General features: G+C 37.4%; 1 protein-coding gene across 1 annotated transcript in view; it reads left to right on the top strand.

Moving 5' to 3' along the window:
* Positions 1-22,497, top strand: part of mtnr1al (melatonin receptor type 1A like) — a 31,990-nt gene extending 9,493 nt beyond the window's left edge. The window contains exon 2 of the mRNA XM_044127354.1: positions 15,242-22,497. Coding sequence (XP_043983289.1) covers positions 15,242-16,011 — 770 coding nt within the window. The 3' untranslated portion in view covers positions 16,012-22,497. The remainder of the gene's footprint in view (positions 1-15,241) is intronic.
* The last annotated feature ends 86 nt before the right edge of the window (positions 22,498-22,583 follow it).

Raw genomic sequence — 22,583 nt, 5'->3', positions numbered from 1 at the left:
GGTTGTAGAATTTTTTTGTTGTTGGTAAAAGACCATAACTTATTTCTCTTTCTAGTGATTGTGTTGGCAGTATTTGACCCTGCTGTTGGAACGGTCTTTGGTTCACTTGGCATTCACATATGCATCCAATCAGCACCAGAGTTCACTTAAACCTTACCAAGACCTAGGTTTTTAGGTGGAGCAGAGTTTGCTTGTTTGATCAGCATCAGCATTTGATTACGCATTCACAACTTTCCAAATGAATTACTTTCTAGACAAACTACAGAATAAACAGTGCCGGTGTGAATGCACCCTTAAGGAACAGGGCTGCACATTAGTTGGAAGTTGGTCAATACTGATATTTTTGTGGAATATTAACATGACAATATAGGTTGTGATTAAGCCACATTTTCCTCAGTTTTCTAATTCTTTTCCATCACCATCATGTCTCCTCCTCTTTGAGTTTTAGCATCTTGATCACTATTAGTTGTGCAGGTATCAAACACCAAACCAGCAACTTGAGATTCATCGTTGGTATTGGGAATCCATCTAGCCCAATGTATTATGGCTACATAATTACTGTTTGCAGAGCATTGATGCATTTCTTTTAAAAACCTACTAAATATTAGAGTTCAGATTTTGTAAACTTGACAGAATCAATTTTGCAACTTGACATTAGTTTTTTGATGATCCTCGGGTTGACAGTGACAATCAACTGTATTTTAATTGTCTCTAGTGGAAACTGTATAATATGGTTCACCAGGTTTACCATCTTTCAGAATAATTAATTTTGGTTTTACACAGTTAGAGGGTACAGGTCTTGTCCAAGCCATTGTTTCATTTTGTCAGTATGGAGCTCATCTTTTTTCTCAGCCACTCCCTCATAGCTTTGATATGAGTTTACTATATCCTGTATGAATTGTGCATTTGCATTTCTGAGTTCTGACTTTTGCCTTCCTTGAAATTAAGATGTCAGTACAAAAAAATTAAGATAATCAAGTATAAATTACAAATCATATCTCAATGCATTAAAAATTTTATTTCATCTCCCACCCTTATTAGATTGTGTTTTTTGCACCTTTTATATTGAGATTATTTTGGGGTTCAGTATATTTTGCATTTTGCTTATTTGCAAGACTTTGTGGTTCCTTTCTCTTATCTTTTAGTATTCAACACCCATGAGAAGGAAATACATTTTTCTATTCTGTGATTCATTATAGATTAATCTCTCAGTGGGATTCAAACAAGAAATCCATGAGTGGAAAAGAAACAGAAATAAACTTCACCTTCCTCGTTGCATCACCATAAATCACATGCTGTCATCCCAATTTGGATGTTATGACAGATGTGGAACATTATTCTACAAGCTCATATCATCTTATTTGTTCCTAAACTGATTGACACATGAACAATTCCTCAAATGAGTTTGGCATTATTTTCATTCAAACACATAGAAAAATTAAATAAATAAATTTCACACCACTCATTGTTTTCCGCTTACTTGAGGTTGAGGTGTAGAGACAACGGGGTCGGAAGGTCAACCTACATTTTCTTCTCTCCATTAACAACCAGGATGTTCTGGATTTGTTTCTCAGGAAGATCATGTTGCTTCTATAAATGTATGTAAATAGGATACATGGCAATCAGATGACCAAAAACCACTGCTCAGAAAAAAAAATGTCACATTAAAACTGCAGTAGGTAACTTCAGTAAAAATATGTTTTTTGCATATTTGTTAAATCTGTCACTATGCTGTAACAGTAAGACATAAGACAGATAATCTAAATATTTATCAAGGTCCTCCGCCTCCTCCCTTACTGCCACTTGCAAAAATCCACCGCTCCTGATGAAAAAACACAATCAGAACCCAGAGCAAGGTCTCAGCATTGTCAATCACACTTGTGTACATGCTGCAGCTGTGCTATTGGCAGAGAAACAACTCACCGTTACAGGAAAACTGGCCATGCTAACTAGCTGGAGAATTAATGGCAGGCTCCAGTGTGGGAAACTAGCTGTAGTATAGTAGAGATCAAGATGGAGGGTGTGAGCACTGTTTACACACGGGTGATTGAAAGCTCTAACACCCTCCTCTTGGCTCTGATTAGTTGTTTCTGACTGTGGCGTGCATTGCTGCACATGGCAGTAGAATCACGGGCAAGCAGCAGAAAAGCTTGAATTTTTTCACAGATTATCTGTCTCATGTTGTTAAAACATAGTGACAATAACAAATATGTAAAAAAAAAAAATTGTTTTAGAAACAAACGTTGCTTTGCTCTAAAACGCTAGACCAAAGCAAACTATGCCCTAGTTTCCTCTCTAATCAAAGTGGTACAAAGGAAGATGTAACACAGTATATTGCCTAGTATGCTACTACAGCAGTGTGTTGGATTGTTGAATCTTGGTTTCTGAAGCTCAGCAGAGCCCATTTACAGAGGCTGTTAGTCCTTGACACAGCTGTCCGGGTTTGAAATCTATAATAAAAGCTTTATAGTAAAAAGAAAAGATTATGTATCAACAACATGGCACTATATCCATTACGGTCCAGTTTAATTGCACACTATACTCTATAATCAAGTTTAATTACCACAACACATTGGCAAATGTATTACAATGCCAATTGTAATATATTTTTCCAGTTTTTAGAGATGTAGCGTTTCAGGCATAATTACAGGGTTAAATTGACAAGCATCTACAAGCCTGACTTGACAGGAAGCATCAACAAAGAGATGTTAAATATCATCATGACAAACTAAACACATTTTTTGCTGTTTGTAACTCAATAGAAAATGGATTCTGCTTTTATAAACCACCCTTCATTCAAACAGAAATTCTAGCCTAAGCCACTTTATCATAACAACTGATGACCGCTTATCACCCGCTGTGACACCAAGTAGTAAGAGTAAAATGTTAGACAGCATGTAAACACAAAAAATTAAATTTTTAGGACTAGATAAGGATTTGATCAAAACGTTGAGATTCTCCTTTGCGAGCAAAACCATGAAAAAGTGATTGAAGACTTAAAAACGGGGATCGTTTAATTTATGGATGTGTGACGCAAAAAGACCAAAAACCAAAGAGAAATAGTTGGAAAAAATTATCAGTTAAAATATGCAAAAAGCTGGTCATCAACTATGTAAACGAGGCCTTTGATTGCTTATTCTTGTTTAATGTTTGATTTTGCAAACAAAATTATATCTGTTTGAAAATTTCTATATGGTGTTCACTTTGAGCTCTTAAGTGTGGAAAAACATGTTTCATTAGCATTTCTGGACTTTCATTTCTACGTTCCTAAGTCTCAGCTATGTTCTACTAAAATGATCTAATGACTCAAGCCAGGCGCGGATCAAAGGCTGTGAGGCTTCTCTAGCTACTTGCTTGCAGCAGCACAGCTGGTCTGCTGATGCAACGCGTCCGTTTGGTTAGCATCAGTTTCTGTGATCTGAAGTCCTCCTGTGACTGGCGGCAACATGAATTCAAAGCAGGAGTAAAAATGTCTCTCAACTCCAATTTTCACCAAAAAAAGATGTTTAAATTTGTATTCTGCGTTGTTGTTTTTTTTTTATAAAACGAGTCCCTATTTTTAGCCTTTGTTTTTTCTACATTTATTACCGTACATTTAGGGCCACTGATTTAGAAACAGAACTGAGCTTAGAGTGACTTGTAAGAACTTTAATGCTCTTTGAACCTTTTCACATTTTGTTATGTAACAACTACAGGTTTGAATATATGATTTTATCCTGACCCAGAGTAATACAAAATGGTGATGTGAAAGAAAAGTTATAGATCTTTTTATTAAAAAATAAATATCTATGATTTGTAAACATCAATTTGAAAGTCTTACCAAAAATTCTCCATTAGATTTATGTCTGGGCCCATCGAGCAGTTGAACATGCTTTGATATAAATCATTTTATTGTAGTTCTGGCTATAAGGTTTGGGATGTTGCCCTTCTTGCAGGTGCATGTCGGCCTCAGTCTCCATCCAGCCTTTCAGAGCCTCTAAAAGAGTTATCTTGCCCTGTATTTAGCTCAATCCATCTTCCCATCAGCTCTATCATGTGTCCTTTAGACCAAGAGCAGGATGTGCTGAGCATGTCACTGGAGTTTCCGGTAAACTCTGTGGGATTTGACCAAAAATGTCATTGTGTGCATCACACTCTGTTCATCCACTTCAGACTAGAGAGTAAAGCAGCAAAGTTTTGAATTTAGCAAGTAGATAATCTCTGTGTTTCTGTGCTGACGCATTTGACTCAAACCAACAACCCTTACAAAAGAATCCCATGAAAATCACATGTGACTTTCGCATGTGATCACATGTGGTTCACACAAATTTTTACATGTGAATGATGTGAATCACATGTGAAAGCACATGAATACATGTGATTTTGGAATGTTTCGTGGTAAAATCACGTGAAAACGTGATTTTTTGGTGGATTATGTGATCACGTGATTTTCATGGGATTTTTTTGTAAGGAAAGTGAACCTCTGTCTCAGGCTCAAGCCTTTCAGAGCATCTTAAAGGGTTGTGTTGCCCTGTGTTTATCTCCATCCATCTTCCCAACGATCAGGCCCGAAACTTAGGAGTAGTGATGGACTCTGACCTGAACATCCAGAGCCACATAAAGACGGTTACAAAGTCGGCCTTCTATCACCTGAAGAACATTTCCAGGATTAAAGGACTAATGTCTCAGCCAGATCTAGAGAAACTCATCCACACATTTATCTTCAGTCGTATTGATTATTGGAACAGCGTCTTCACAGGTCTGTCCAACTATTCCATCAAACAGCTGCAGCTGATCCAGAATGCTGCTGCTCATGTTCTCACTAAAACCAGGAAGATAGAGCACATAACACCAGTTTTAAAGTCCCTCCACTGGCTCCCTGTAGCTCAAAGAATAGACTTTAAAATACTGTTGATAGTTTATAGCACCACAATACATTAAAGATCTGTTGTTGTATCAACCTTCCAGACCTCTCAGGTCCGTTCTGGTCTGCTCTGCACCCCCAGAACCAGAACCAAACAAGGAGAAGCAGCATTCAGCATCTATGTACCACAAATCTGGAACAAACTTCCAGAAAACTTTAAAACAGCTGAAACACTGACTTTCTTTAAATATCAACTAAAACCTGCCTGTTTAGGATTGTATTTGAAATGTAATCAATTACAAATTTACTGATGGAACTTGACTTAATGTTTTGATTGTTGATTCTATGTTGCATTGTGTTTCTGTGTTTGATTTGATGTAAAGCACTTTGAAATGCTTTGATGCTGAAATGTGCTATACAAATAAAATTTGATAGATAGATTGATTGATTCCCATCAACTCTATTATGTATATTTCAGACCAAAAGCTTGCTGAGCATGCCACTGGAGTTTCTGGTAAACTCTGGGATTTTATCAAAAATCTAGTTGCTTGAACTACACTCTGTCCATCCCTTACAGAAAAATTAGGTCGTTTTGAATTCAACAAGTAGATAATTGTTTTATTTTCTGTGCCAATGCATTTGTCTCATACCTGCTAATGAAGCAGGGAGAAATAACAGGGAGAAAATAATGATGAGACACTATGTTGCAAAAAGCAGTGTGAAGGCTTGTGATGGAGCTCTGGTTCCACACAAAGCAGCTGCTGTGCATCTCCTCCGGTGGGGGGCGCTTCACAGTAATTTTGCCACCACTTTTAATTTATTTTTGCATAATTACTTATTATTATAAAACATAAAGAGTTGTGTATGTGTATTTTTAACTGCATCTGACAGAGAATTACTGGACCTGGTTTATGCACTGAAAGTGACTTTCAGTCATAAAACTAGTTTTCTTATAAATGTCAACCACAAGGAAATTGAAATATAAATTATAGTGTTTTAGTGCCAGGATGATAATAATGTTGAGCTGATCTATTCTCCACTGATTTAGTTGGCTTTATTTTTAAACTGATTGAGCATTTCATGTCCATTTTTTATTCAGCCTGTTTAAAATTTAGATGACCTGCTGAGTCCACATCTTAGTGCATCTTGGCTCTGTCGTGTCAAGGGAGGGGCTGTTTGCTCGTTCAGAGAAACTTAAAGTGAGTGAAACAGTGAGAGCCAAAGACAGAAGGATACCCACCCGTGTTAAGGGAGTCAATACTTTCCTTGGAAATCTTCCTCTAACACAGGCACATCCTAGCCTGCGCATATTGTTTTCCAAGTTAATATAAGCAAAGCTGAAATGAGAAACTGAAAATAAATAAAACAAACGTGGGCACTGTGTCTTGGTATTCTGTAGGCTCATGGTCTGCATTCATAAGCTTTGGCTTTTTGAACTGCTTCAGGATGAAGTTGTGACAGTAACAGCAGCAGCTCAGTGTTAAAGCTAGGCAGAGATCACAGTGTGAAAACCTCATTGGGGTTGCTTTAAATTCACGTTTCGCTCAAAACGATAGATCAAAACTAGGGTGACCAAACGTCCTCTTTTCCCCAGACACGTCCACTTTTTATGTCCTGTCCAGGGCATCCGGGGGGATTTTATTGATTTATGAAAATGTCCAGGTTTGCATCATTTTTCAGACCAATGGACATGCTGATTGGAACGCCGCACAAAATGCGACAGCCTTTCTTTCACATGATGTCCTCCCTAAGCTGCTGCAACGGGGTTAGTTCTTATCTGTTAGATGGAACAGACAACAGACGGCCAGTCCTGCAGCAGTTCTTTACAAAGTGGCAAAGTGTGCAGCAGAGGGGAGCGCAGCTGCATGCAGCACTGACGAACCGGAAAATAAATTTCATTCATACCATCACCAGTCACAACAATGGTGGCGAAGTTCATTAAGCAGATAACTGGTGCCATAGGATCCAACAGGACACAAACATTAAAAAAGCTTCTGCAAAGTTACAGTTCATCTATTAAATTGACTCAAAACGATGAGGACCAAAACTTAAGACTAGGGGAGGCTATAAACATTTTTTCAAGTGTGTGAGACTGCTACCTGTTTCTTTTATTCCACATTTTTGCATAATTTTTGACTTATCAACTTATAGAGCCATTATTTTTACAGATTAACTTTGTAAGCTATAGAAAAGTAATTATTAGAGATGCACAGGCAAGAAAAGTTTAGTCAATGTTGGTATTAGATATTTATACTGCTGTTATGCCAGTATTTACCATAGTTAGTATGACATGAGTAAATATGTTTATATGTTTTCCTCCACTTTCGTCACCATTTGAAAGTGATCACACCCCCTACATTGCTTCTCTGCTTCAGTTAAACATGCTGTGCTGCATCATTGTCATGCATTGTCATACCACAGGGCCAAAACCCTCCTGAAACACATATTGTCCATTGATAGTTGGTGGTATCACACTGTGTTCAACAAACAGCCTTCTCTGTTTTGTAGCAAAATGTGAAATGTTCAGTGAGTTCTCATTGGTATAACTGGTACAAACCAAGTATTGTTTTTCTTTCTACCTTCAAATTATGCACTGGTTTCTGTTGATCTTTCACATAATATAGCAATTTAATAAAACACATTCAGGTTTTCTTTTAAATAAGGAAGGAATGACAACACAGTGTCCCTTCAATATACCACATAAGCTACGGTTTCACAGAAAAGTAGAAAATAAATTTTAAAAAATGCAACCCTGGCAGATCTTTTTCTTAAGTTTGACTCGGATGATTTTTCAGACGCTACTGACTTTAGTTTTCTAACCCCAAACTGTGGGCTCCATGCAGTAATCCACATCCAAAGACACAAGCTGACAAACAAGCGGCTATTTTTACCTCCAAACTGCTACCTGAAGTGTGTCTGAAGGTGACAGCCATGTTTGCTGCTCCACTTAAACAGGAATCCAGCAGCACCAGAAGCAGCCGTCAGAGCTGCCGACACGATCAAAGACCCCGGCGGTGCCACATTCTCACTACCGGGAGAATGAACTGAAACACTCGCTGTGTAGAGAGACTCACATTTCAAAACAGCCTCTCTCCGGTAACTAGAAGCGCCCTGCATGCTGGCATCTCCCTGTTTCAGTGAGACAAACATATGGACTTGGAAACGCTAAAGGAAGAACGTTCATAGCGCTTCTCCCTCCACAGAGCAGATGATCAGATTAGATATTTGTCTAACTCTATGCATAAATTTGCATTTCAATGTGTAAAAAGCAATAACTTTAAATCTACTGTAATTTCTCAGTGCCTTCAAAAGGCAAAGATCACCCTGCTCAGATAGAGATCTTTCTCAATGAAGTCTCCATTTGTCTTAATGAACAGGATGATTAACAGCAGGCTCTGTTTCATTTATCACCAGATAGTTGAGGTGTTTCTAGCTGCAGATTATGTAACTGAGGAGATTAATCTCTACATTTAGGTTCAGGAAAGTGTAGTACAGTGCAGACGTTTTAACCAATTTCACTTTCACATTTGGCTTTTGAAAGAAAGACTCTGTAATCTTTTAAAGTGGCTTTGATCAATAGTTCTCAAGCCTGTATGTAGGTATGTGACTGCTTCAGAGAAAAGAAAACTTTTGTTTAAAAGGCCCTTTTATTCTGCATAGCTGCATATTTGATGAAGTATTTGATACTTGAAGATTTCTTCAGATAGATAGATAGATAGATAGATAGATAGATAGATAGATAGATAGATAGATAGATAGATAGATAGATAGATAGATAGATAGATAGATAGATAGATAGATAGATAGATAGATAGATAGATAGATAGATAGATAGATAGATAGATAGATAGATAGATAGATAGATAGATAGATAGATAGATAGATAGAGATGATACTGTTGTAGAAAATCCATTAATTATCTTATCAATGTTCCTAGTTAAAGAGGGTAACAGCAAAGAGATGGCATTTCCATTAAATGCATCTTGTCTCAAGTATTTACAGCAAGAACATCTCTAATGAATCCCAACTACTCAGGGAGTTGAACCGTTAACAATGTCACTGTTTTATTTCTGTCTTATTAACATTTACGTTCAGCAAACACCAGAGGATGGGATCTTTTCTGCCAAGGGCAACCGTGGTAATAAAGACAGAACCACCAACTAATACAAATTGACTGTTGGTTAACAAGTCCCCTGTCTCTGTTCTGTTTGCCACAGCTCTTTGCTCGAAACTTGTGATTTGCAGCAGACAAAGAGTATCATCCGGAATATTAACAGCGAGGACTCTTCATAATGAAGACGGAGTCATGGGGTGATAAACACTGAATTTAGGTTTAACAAGGTTTTATTAAGGCCGCCAAGGTTAATGGCCACACTCCCTCTGTGTGCTATGATGAAAGCTTTCACCACAACATATTTATTACAGAAGCAGCTGAGAAGTGAGACGCTCCTTATACACACTGACGCGTTTCAGCTCAGCAACAGCTTATCTTCACTATTTAGTCACAGCTTATAATTAGACTTAGTCTGGTCACGTTTAGAGGGCTACTTGGGGTCTAAAATCCGAAGTTTTATAGGAACAGTTAGGACCAGAAAATGCAACTTAGAGAAAGAAAAATTTTGAATTATGACATTTTATTAAGACGCACCTCAAAAACAGTAGAAACATGGAGTATGTAGAGTGCATGTAAGAATATCTTAGAAATCAGGTAGCTGCACTTTGACATTGGTGCCAACAAAAGGGTGTAGATTTCCACAAGGACTGAGAAGAAAAGGTTTCCTGGGTATTCCTTACAGACTCGCCACCGTCAACTGAAATTGGAGTGAGAAATATAGACGTTAACATGTACATCTAAGAAAAGTTGGAATATTGTATAAAAGTACAATATTTTTTGTTAGTCTTCTCAGAAACTGAAACTCATATTCACACAGGGACTAATATTTGTCAAGTTTTTGTTTGTTGTAATTTTGATAATAATGCTTTACAGATAATGAAAAACAAAAATGAAGTGTCTCAGAAAATTAGAATACTGTGATAAAAACTGTAATTACTGGAAACCTGTGGTGTTACCTCCTAGTCAGCTGATTAACTCAAAACTCCTGCAAAGCTTTCCTGAGCCCTTAAACAGCCTCAGTAGCTTACACTACCATGGGTAAAACTCCTTCCCAAGGGGAACCAGTTATGAAAGGTCATAGGTGAAAAAGCTGATTGCTCACAGAGTTCTTTATCCAAACACATTAAGAGAAAATTGAATGGAAGGTGCACCAGAAACAGCGAGAACAGCAGCCTTCAGAGGACTGTCAGTTAAAATCTATTCCATGAATCCCACAAATGTTGTATTCCCCATGTCAGCATACTCCTGAACCAGAGGCAATGTCAAAGGTTTTTTACCTAGGCTATGGAGAACAGGAACTGCACTGCTACACAATGATCCATTTATTCTGTTTTCAGAATAAATTCTGCATTTCATATGAAAATCATGGGCCTAATGTATGGAAGGAGAATAAAGAGGCACAGAATCCACATTGCTGGAAGTCCAGAGTTAAGTTTCCATGGTCAGTGATGAATTGAGGTGCCTTGACACCTGCTGATGTTGGTCCACTCTGTTTTCTGAAGTTCAGTCAATGCAGTCATCTACCAGCAAATTCTGCATCACTTCCTGCTCCCCTCTGTTGACTAGTAGTATGGCTATGCTGATTTTATTTTCCAGCAAGAAAATAAAACCCAGCTGTTGGTATATTTGAATGGCCATTGAACCAGGCCATTCATGGTGTTCTTTTTCTTGATTGGCCAGCAAACTCCCCTGACCTGAACCTCAAAGAACATCTATAGGTTATTGTCTAGAGCAGGGGTTTTCAAAGTATGAAAGGGTGAGCCCCCCTCCAAGGAGCACAATGCCTGCCGCGCCCCCCCCCCTTTGAAAAAGTAACTATAATCGGACTACTGATTACTCCTTGAAAAAGTAACTTAGTTAGATTACTGACTACTTGACTTGCAAGTAACTAAGTTACATTAAAAGTAACCTTTTAGTTACTTTCAGCAGCTGCTAACAACAACGCTCCGCCTCCTGTGAAAATCACACTGCTTTGCCAATACTTAATTATCAGCTATTTTATAATGGTAACATCAACAATGTGTCTCCACTTATAAGGTTGAACTGAAGAGGAGATTGTACAAAAAACAAAAACAAAACAAGTAATTTGTGTGATCCACTGTTGTCGGAAAACTCTAAGTAGGATTTAAAGCCCCCTGCCCCCAGCCTCCAGATTCTGTTATGGCCTGAAGCTCCACAGCTCAGATGGTTGCACAGATTTGTGACACTTACCGTAATATTAATTATTATAACGGTGCTAACTTGCCATTCTAATTATTGGCAACTACGGACACGCTCATTGTGGCTGTTTTCACGTTTATTTATTGGTCTCGATGTTTGCAGTTTTCTGGAGCGCAACGCGAAGCTCGATGTCATTCAGAGGTAATATATTAACTTGACATTAACAAAGACACAACGGGACGAATCCTCCGGGAAATGATGGACAAGGAGAGACTGAGTAAGACTCCCTTAATGACGGACAAATTCTGGGATTTATTATGAGTCTCTGCTTATTTCTAAGCCCAAATGAGTAACTTCACGTTCAAAAACGAGCCCAAAAAGGCGCAACCAGCAACTCATTAAATTTTCAAGCGACTTTAAAAAAATGAAGCCCAAAGCCGCTTGTAATAATCGGACTTGTCGACAGAAACTCAAAAATAGTTCCAGTTTTTCCACCGACAAAATGCGCATCTCCCTCCATTGTTTACATTTCTGTTGCATAGAGACGTCGGTCACTCGACAAGGCGTAGAGGAAATATAATTAAATAACAAAAGAAGACAGTAACGCACAGTAACGCAAAAATGATTTTGATAAGTAACTGTAGTCTGACTACTGGATTTGAAATAGCAACGCGTTAGATTACTTGTTACTGAAAAAAGAGGTCCGACGTCAATAACATTACTGACATCACTGGCCAAAACATGCTCTAAGGGGGGAAACATTTCCACTGATCCCCGCTCCACACGCGCACCCCACAGTACCAACTTTTTCCTAAATCCACAGAGTTGATCGTGTGCGTAAAAGACGTTTCTCTCACATCAGTAGACAGCAAGCAGATAGCTTTTCCGGTTTATTTTTTCCCTCGCACCGCGCCTCCCCTAAAGTGCTCTGGCGCCCCCCAGGGGAGGCACGCCTCACACTTTGAAAACCGCCGGTCTAGAGGAAGAAAAAGAGACCAGATGCAAAACGGCAGATGACCTGAAGGCATTTATGAAAGCAACCTGGGCTTCCATTACATCTACACAGTGCCACAGGGTGATCACCTCTACAAAATGACCATTTCATTTTCTGAGATGAGTGGCAAGAAATATTGCACTTTTAGAAAATATAAAAGAAATTTTTACATTTTCTTTCCACTTCTTTGTGGACTTTCAATAACTTCACGTTTTCTGCAGCGACTCTGAGGTATTTAATTGTGTGGTGTTTGCGTCCATGATAAGATTCTCCTTTTATTCTTGAAAGTTTGTTTTTCTCTGCTCTGTATTTGATTCAGTTGCCTCTGGAATGTACACAGGGAATTCAGCGTTTAGTAAAATGTCTCTATTATGTCTAGAAAAGAAAAAAACATTTTCCACCGAGTCTGAAACAAGGTAACAAAACAAGATTTTGGATGCCCTCTTTGTTGATCTAATAGAGTGCGATTTGAAACAGTCTGCAGTCGCCAGACAAAGCAAAAGGGAGCTGAATGAGCTGCATCTAAAGTCTCTAACCCGTCCACAGAGGTAACGAAGGATGCAGCACAATGGAAACCAAGATAATGGAAGGCAAACTTGCTGTAGAGCCATGATCTCCACACTTTCTGTGCAACATTTTCACAATGTGAAGTTTTGTTATTTAGTAAGATTGGGTTTCACATTTGTTCCTGTATGTTTTTAATTCAAACAAGGAAAATCTTGTATTTTTAAAACAAGATGCATACCAGTAAAAAAGAGGAATAAAAAACAAGAAGAAGGCAAGAAAATAACTTAGTGAAATAATATACAGGATCTCCAGCTTCTCTCCATAATGAATCTCTTCATCAGTGCACTTTAACAGTGCCATCAAGAGTTAGAAATAATAAATATAACTGTAACAACTATCTTCAGTGCAGCAGTGGGCTCTCTAACCACTTCAGGCAGTGCAAGCTGACTTCACCAGAAATGAATGCAAAGTGCTGTTGCTCCCTGGGGGAGATGTAAACACAACTCTACCAGCCACAGTCACAGGTGGTTTCAATTTTATTACAATTTTCAGCTGTTTGCTTAGGCAAATAAAACCTGTTTCAACAATAAAAAAGCTCACCTGATGTGTTATAAAGGTCTCGCTCTCACACATAGGAGAAAAAGTCTTTGAATGTCTGAGTTATGGGTTTAACATTTACCTGCTGCCCTTAGTGAAGAGCCCTGCATTTAAATTGTTCCTTCCTTTGTATTATTGCGGCTGAAAAGCTCAGTTTATTAAAATAGGGTACATGTGGACACCTCAAGCATACAGTGCTTATTCATATACTGTAATACAACCAGTTTATTCTGTAAATGTATTTTCATTCAAGTTATATTTTACACAGATCCATTCATCTATCCACTTAATCAATGTAAAGCATTGATCGGTTTAATTAAAACATTTCTGCAATGGGTTTGGTAAATCATTTCTTTGTCCCCCCAAACAAGAGAGTTTTTCTGGATCAAACACCCCAAATGTGACTATTAGATGATGAGAACTGTCCTATTATAATAAACTTATGAAATACAACGTTACCATGGACTTTATGTGACCAACTACATTCCGAGTTTTGATTTGTCGTTTAGTGCTCCTTTAAAGTCTGCATTTAAAGACTATAAAGTTTTATGTGGGAGAACGTTCTTCTTTGTCTTGTAAATAACTATTGTGTACAATTCCCAAGTGTACACTGTGACTGGACAATGGATGCTGTTACATAAATGATGCATGGAACCATGAAAATTGGCCCTTAAGTATCTTAAGTGTCCTTCTCTTATCAGGCAACAATTCCACGAGGGAAACCCAACATGCTTCTGCTTAGAAACTCTTCAGACCCTCAAGAGGAATTCAAAGACCTTTGCAGGACAGAAACAATAAATAACCTTTTCATTAAAGTGAGTCTTGGAAATTGTCTAAAAGTGGACATCCTAATCGCCCGAGTCCTTTCTGTGCAATGGATCTGCTCACTGTAACTTTTTTTCTAATTTTTTTAATCATGATTCACCAAAAAATTGGAAGGTGGAAGGAATGTGTCAAGCAGTTGACTAGTTTGTGGAGTATCCTCTTTACATGATGGACATGACATGATGTATTTGAGTTCTGTCCCATTTCACTGGTTCTGCAGGCCCTTCTCCTCTTTTACTGCTAAGCTAAAACCTTTAGCATGGGACCAATGGGATGATCTCACATTATTTTGACAACAGCTCATCTTACTTTCAGACTATTAACATCTTTACAAAATATGCAGATCAGTTTCCTCTAGGTTCCAATAAAATGTAATGAAATGTATTTCTTCATTGAACAAGTATCTTTAAACTTGTCTTTTCTTATTGTTATTTAATTTACCACAACATTCAGTTACCTGCATAAATGTGGGAACATGTAAATATTTGTTTCTGCAAAATCAATACAGATGAAAAGGCTGCCAGCTGTCTTAGAGAATGAGAATGAAATAAGTGACAGACGTCTTTTAATCCTTTCACCCCCAAAAATCTGCCTGCAAAGGCTTGAAAGGAAATATTTTTCTTTTGTGTTGCTGACATATCTGGAAATCAATCTGCTCCATAAACTTCAATGGGAGCCTCCTGTTTCTTGGCACAAATTTAGATAAAGAAACAAGCACAAAAGCAACTACTGAGTCTGCTCATTACCCTCATTTCTTGAGGTTTATCACTTTTGAAATGTCAACGCCCAAATAAAGTGAGTTAATTTATTTATTTAAACAAAACCTGAGTGTGCTTTTTAAATTACAAAATTAAACTCCATCTTCTACAAATAACTTATCTTGTTTATGTAATTAGGCAACTGGTTAAAATAAATGAAATACAGTAAATGGGAAAATTTAAGGTCATAGTTAATGACTAAATAACCAAAAAGGATGTACCTGACAACTGTTAGACAATTAATAAAAAATGAAGCAAACGAAAAACTTTGAAAGCCCCTTGAAAATAATTATTAAGAATACTTTAGAGAAGATTGTAGAAATATGGCTTTTTGAAGACGAAGATGAAACAGGAGATAATTTAAATGTTTACACAATATGCAGCTGTATAATGCATTTGTTCTATTAAATTTGTATCTTTTCCTCACTTTCTGTTTTTTGTAGGAAATGCCTTTGTGGTTAGCCTGGCCTTTGCTGACTTGGTGGTGGCCATCTATCCGTACCCACTGGTCCTGACAGCCATCTTCCATAATGGCTGGATTGCAGGTTACATCCACTGTCAGATCAGCGGCTTCCTCATGGGCCTCAGTGTCATCGGCTCCATCTTCAACATAACTGCCATCGCAATCAATCGATACTGTTACATCTGCCACAACCTTAAGTACGACAAAGTTTTCTCCAGCAGCAACACTATGTGCTATGTTATGCTTGTCTGGACGCTCACAATCCTAGCCATCGTGCCCAATTGGTTTGTGGAGTCGCTGCAGTACGACCCGCGGGTGTACTCCTGCACCTTCGCGCAGTCGGTTAGCTCGCTGTACACCATCACAGTGGTTGTGGTTCACTTCATTCTGCCCATGAGCATTGTCACCTATTGCTACCTGCGCATCTGGATTCTGGTAATCCAGGTCAGACGGAGGGTAAAGCCGGACTCACGGCCCAAAATCAAACCCCACGACCTTCGCAACTTTCTCACCATGTTCGTGGTGTTTGTGCTATTCGCCGTATGCTGGGCGCCGCTGAACCTGATTGGCCTGGTGGTGGCGCTGGATTCCAGGCTGAGCCGAGCCATCCCAGAGTGGCTGTTCACAGCCAGCTACTTCATGGCATACTTCAACAGCTGCCTCAATGCCGTCATCTACGGCGTCCTGAACCACAACTTCAGAAAGGAGTACAAGAGGATCGTCTTGATTATCTTCAAGTTTCACTGCTGAGATAAAATGCCCAGAGCTAGAAGTGTTTTTTAACACTCAAGAAACAATTATTAAAAAGCCATGAGCAAAAGAAATAAAATATTACAAGAAAATGGGACTAATACAAACAACACTGTGAAAGGAAGAAGCAGGAACATGTAGTATAAGAGAAAAATAGCTCTAGGTGAAGAGGAGGACAAAGAAGAAGTAAAATAAATGACGCCATACTGAGAGTTATCAGTGCTGCCTTCAGGGAAACAGAGATTTTAAAATGTAGCGAGTCAAACTGAGACCAGAAATTGAAAGCAACTCTTAGTAATTTGTTTACTCATGATTGTCTTTGGTAAAAGGGTCATTACTCGCTGAATTTTGAAAGTTATTGGCTGCACAAATTTTAACCAGCATCACAATTCATTTAAATGTTGGAACATCCAAATATTATGTCCATCCTCCTCTGTGTGATTAATTTTATCACAGAACATGCTGCTGAGTTTCTCAGAAACTGTGAGCTTGTGTGAATGATTTTTTGAACGGTAAAAGGTGGTAAAAAAATAAATAAATAAAATCTGCAAAATTGGTGCTTCTGGTGGGAAAAAAAGAAAAAGCATGAAATATTCAAGATTAAATTTTCTTGTTATCATTTGTGTTGATTTCCAAATAAAATTATTTTTGGGTGAAGAAAGAAAGCAAGAAAAAGACAAGACTTGAAAGGACTTTGATTTGAAATGTTTTACTAACTTTCTTTTGCAGAAAAACCTATTTAAAAAAAGGAATTTTTTTATACAGTTTTATATTTTATAAAGCAGAACAACAGAGCTGTGTCTCATTAATTTAACTCAAGATTTGAATTATTTCAGATATCGATTTCCACTACTTTACAGTGACGTAAACACACAGGTGCCTGTTTTAATATTGGCTTTTAAACACTGAAATATAGTCTTCATGTGATCATGCTAAAGAAAATCGACTTCAATGTAAAACACAAACTCTGCTAGTAGTTAAGGCCTTTTCTCAGTGGAAAATGTCCAAAAGAACCTCAAATTGAGGTGATTTAGGTGACATACAGTTGTTCTGTATGAAATACCCAAACCATTCTAACTGGCTTCTTTAAGTGCAGAGCAGCAATTCTTAAACAACATGTGAAATGATCAGATCTTAAACAACTACTTATTGGACAGAGAGGTTGTTTGTAAGGGACGTGACACCACTGCAAAACATAAAAAGCTAACGAACAAATAACTTTTACATTCAAGGGACTATGCATCAAAAAGCTAAGCAATTTAGAAGAGTAATCTTAAATAACTCAGCTCACTTCAGTAGCTGAACTATATGCAAATGTCCAATTTTCTAACCCAGGATTACTGGATAAAGTATGGACTGCATTGGTTGTAACACTTGTCCCTTTGCTAAGAGGTAGTTTAGGTGCTATTCCACATAAATTTGTACAATTTTGTCTGTAATTTTAGTATTTGTATTTGGGGATATAGCAAGAAAAAAAGCTGACCAATTTATTTGCCTTTTGATTGACTTTAAATATAGCAAATATAATCTTACTAGTTTTCTTAAATATAAGCCAAATATTAGAATAACCTTCCTGCAGTGTTGGCTTTATAATTTATCTGAATAAATTTGAGGTTCTGATTTATTTACCTTGCAAATATGCAATGCTAAGGAGCGGGTTACAGCTTTATCTGGATATTTTTGTCATCTGAGTATTACTTTACCCCCACTGTGTGATAGTTAGCAGTGACACAAAATGTTTAATAACATTTTAAACATATGTTCAATAAGTTAATGAACATGCAACTGCTGACTGTATCACTGTAAGATCTTTTAATAGTCTAATTGTTGCTGCTAACCTTTTGGATGGTTTAATGTCCCACCAGAGTTTGAAAGTAAAAGCCATCAAACTTGATGTCATGTAAACCTGGCCTGGAACTGCAGCTTTGCCGAAACTCTTATTTCATGAACATTTTTAATGAAGGAATGTCCCTCTTTCTGCTTTTTGCCTTGCATCTCAGTTATTGGAGGATTCTCAGATTGTTTTTCTGAGGTGCCTGGATCTCTCAGCTTACAACACATCACCCTCATAACACAGCTAGAACCAATGCGCTCAAAGCAACACATCAGTCAGGGTTCAGTAACCCTGTAAACAATCCTTTGTGTGTGTTACCCAATGCCTCCATCTAAGAGGTTGTTATGCCATACAGCACAGAAATATGAAATTATTGGTAAAGGTTCCTCTTACTCCTGTTGGTAAATGCCAGTTTGCAGTAAATTTTTTAGAAAACTGAATAAACTCTCAGAGCGGTTCATGACAAAGAGGACGTCAGAAGTCCCAACAGCTGGTTTAAGCAGATAAAACTGCAAATTTTAATATACATACTATAATAACAGATATTAACCATCTATGTTTCTGTAAAGTTTGTTACAAGAGCAAACTTTACAACAAAACACCTGTCATGCTGTTTTCTCAGCATAACAGGTACCCAGCTGTGTCAGTCCAGTTGATGAGCTGACACAGCTGTCTGTGAAATTTCCAAAGAGTTATGAGATAATGAAAAGCACAGCAATTTACCTACGTTTATGTGATTAAAACTATAACAGCCTGTTGCAAAATTAAAAAGCTTACATCTGTTTTGATGGTCTTAGAGCAGACTGGCAGGTTGCTGCTGATGAAGATGATTGATGCAGCAGGTACTTTCAACCACTATGATTTTAGAGGTTGAAAGACCACTAATGTCCAAACATGGACATTGTTTGACTTAAATGGCCTCTTCGCCTCCCGAAAACATAATGCCTGTGTGCTGGAACAAAACACTGCAGTTTAAACACTTTTAAACTGCAGTGTTTAAAATACTTACATTCTACTAAATCTAAAATTATTCCGTCATAGTAAGGCCCAGTATACTGTACTTATTGAGCTCTTGGTAATAATTAAATGTTAAGTGTTACACTGATAACAGATTTCTTGCACAGCATGCCATGCCCTTATGTGAAGATTTGCTTGAAAACTAATATGGTAATGCAAATAAGGAAAGTGCAACAAGAGATTTGCCTCTAAAATCAACTCCTGTTGTCATTAGTTTGACCTTGCAATATTGTTTTGACTTATATTCTACTGCTATTGTTTCATTGTGGCTCAGTGTCTTTACTTAAGTCTGACAGATGGATTAATGACAGACTCAGTATCTTATTTTTTACTAATTTCGTAGATAGAAAAAGATTGCCTCATTCACTTCAAGTATGCCGGACTTTGACTAGATTTTTGATTAGAACTTATACTGATAAACTGAAGGGATTGGATATTTGCCTCCTTCTACTTAGAACAAGACCAAGTACAGTGGAAAGAAGTGTCAAAGTCCACCACTTACATAATCTGAGATACAGTACAGACCAAAAGTTTCTCTTTCTGCCAATCTGAAGCAATAGAGAGAAATTTCAACAATTCCACACTTATTTAAATAAACAATTTATGTTTTGCATAAACACTTGTGTAATCAGGTTCGACATCAGATCCTCCCAGCAGCAAGAATACTTATTAAATATGGTTCTGAAACATTCATTAATTTGCTAACACCCTTGACCCTAGTGGGGTGGGGAGGGGTGCTGGAGCTCATCTCCAGCGAACGTTTCGGGCGAGAGGCGGGGTACACTCTGGACAGGTCGCCAGTCTGTCACAGGAGGTTCTGAAACATGCTAAATAAAAAACCAAAAACAGATAAAAATGAGGAATAAAGCCGTGATTGTTCTGGATGGTATTCTGACCACATCACTGTGTTTCTAACACCCATAGAAAGTTTAAGTTTTGCATGTATGACTATAAGGGGTGTTGCTGCTGATAATCTGACTGCTCAATTCCAATTTTAATGAGTTCCCTTTCTGTGCATTTGTGTGTGTGTGCGTGTGCGTGTGTGTGTGTGTGTGTGTGTGTGCATCCGGCTGCTCTGGGACCAGTTCCTCCCCAACTTAAAGGTCCACTAAGGACGTCTAAATTGGCTACAGGGTAATCAGTTGGAAGGGGACTTTGTTTTGTCTGTGCCAAAATGTTGCTGGCTCCCATCCTAGTTTAAGTTTTTATGTGAAGCCTCAAAGTGAATGCCCTGACTCTACAATTTAAAAGTTCAATCCAGATGAATAAACATAGCACACATCTTAAATACCAATTGCACAAGTGGTGACGATTTACTGTGTTTTCAATTAGATGAATGTATTATTATTTCAGTCAAAATACTAAATTAATATTTGATTTCACCAAGTTACTGGCATGGAAGGAAATTAGGTCAGTTGATTTGTAATTTATTTTGCCCAAAGCATCACTTTAAAATGCTTTAAGATCTATTTAAGGCACAAGCTTAGATGTTTTAAGCTTCTATCAGTAGATGTTAAACTCTCAACATCTTTAATTGTGCTTAGGACTTTGTTTCTGTGTATTTCACTTTATTTCTTGCTACCACTTTAATTGAGCAACAATCGACCAACACTGGCAGCGTTTCACTCTGCCTTTTATGAGGGTCTTGGTGTTTACTTCAAGTGTTAAACACAGTAAACTTGCACCTAAAATTTTTGCAGCTGTATAGTTTAAACTCTGTTCCCCAAGTAAGCGTGTCTGGGTTTACAGATTGGAGTTTAGCAGCGGGAAGGAACAAAATTGGAAATGATCAACTTACTGAATCACTTTTGAAAGTATGAAAATGCAAACAGCTACATCACCAAACAGTGAAGAACTAACATTTTCCTGTCTACAACTAGTGATGCATGAATGCTTCTTAGAGTTAGCCAATGGATTTTGTTTTCTTATCACTACAAAAGAAAAATATTTTCTCCACAGATTTTTAAACAGTCATGGGAAATATTTCATCAAATACATACAAGAGAAAGCATAAAAAAAACTGATTTTTTTTGCTAACGGTTTGTATTGGACTGTCTCCACCTCTGTCCTTGGAGGAATTTTTTCCAATTTTCATTTCCAACATGCTTTATTTAAGTTAATTGAGGTTTGTAGACATTCCTTTCTGTAGGTTGAGGTCTGGGTTTTGACCGGGCCATGACTAGATTTTTGTTTTTTTTAGCCGTTCTGTTGTAGATTTTCAGCCATTGTCTAGATTTTCTGAGACCATTGCCATGTTGATGACCCAGTTTTGGCCAAGCTTCAGCTGTCGAACAGATGGCCTCACATCTGAGACTGGACTATTTTGTTTTACAGAGAAGTTTCTGGTTGAAACAATGATCACATAGAGTCCAGGTTGTTCTTGGATTTCTCAAAACATATTGTGAAAAAGTTGTGGCTAAAATCTCTTCTTGCATTTTATCTGTCCAAAGGATATTCTCTCAGACCTTTGGTGGTTCATTAAGATGCAACTTTCCACATATAAGTTGTGCAGCTACATTGTTTGTCTAGAAAGAACAATATTTTAACTTGTCTAAACAAGCCATATTTGTTCAGTATTTTTTCCAGTTGATTTATAATGAATTATAACATTCAAAGTGCTAACTGAGAGCTGCAGTGGAGGTGCTTATAGGAGTGTTTTCATTATCTGTTTCTGGGTGTTTCTGTCTTTCTTAATTCATTTGAAACCAACAAATGTGTTTCCCAAGACTAAATGGAAACTATAGGTATCCTTTCATTGAAGCCACAAAGTAGTGGAACTAAACAAGTGATTTCCCTAAACACTACTAAAAAAAGACTATAAAACTATCTCAGTGAAATCACTGCGGTGAAAAAAATAGACTCTTTAACGCTCAAAAATGAACTCATTACGCATTTAAATCAAATTCACCCTTTCCAAAGGCTTCTAATCTTTGAAATCACCATAAGCGTTTCACAAAATGATGGGAATGGTCTTATTCCAAGGCAATCCATTAGATTATCCATAAATCATTGTTTTTTGGTTGATTTCTTCTATCTTTCCAAAGGAACTGGATAGCCTTGCTTGGGAGTTATTGCTAACAGCCTGCTATCTAAAATAATATGTCCAAGTTACCATGCTTCATTACTAGCATAATATATTTTATTCTGCCATGTTTTTGCTCACCATGATCATCGTTTCCAATGACTGTCAGTTCTAACAATTGTCTTTCCTCAACCTGTTATTGCCTTCACTTGCTCTGTGTTTGTCTAATTGTGTTTCATTTCGAGCTTGTATTGTACTGAGATCTGTGGGTAAAAGTTGTTAATTAAAATTAAAAAAAAAAACTAAATCTCATCCATCAAAAAATTCCCCCAAATATAGAAAATCCAACATTGCACCACATGTAGAAGAGGGTACTGTGTTTTTAAAACTGTATTTATTATTATTTTTCACATTATAACCACAATCTTACATGGATTTTATTAGACTTTTATATGATAAACCAACTAAAAGTTGTTTTTGTGTTGGTTTGTCACAATGTATTGTGTTCCTTCTACAATAATATGCTACTTTATGTTGGCGTATCTTATAAATTGCAATAAAATACAGTGAAGTTTGTGGTTCTAATGTCACTAAAAGTGAAGGGGTTTAAGTGGGAAGGATTTAGGTATATGTTTCTATTTTTCATAGAATCTGTTTAGACTAGTGCATTGTAGTCTAAAGCATAGGTGCCCAGTGTCA

The sequence above is a fragment of the Gambusia affinis genome, linkage group LG09 (genome assembly GCF_019740435.1).
Source record: "Gambusia affinis linkage group LG09, SWU_Gaff_1.0, whole genome shotgun sequence".
Taxonomy (NCBI): domain Eukaryota; kingdom Metazoa; phylum Chordata; class Actinopteri; order Cyprinodontiformes; family Poeciliidae; genus Gambusia; species Gambusia affinis.
Note: the sequence above shows the minus strand (reverse complement) of the source record. Positions and strands in the feature narration are given on the sequence as shown.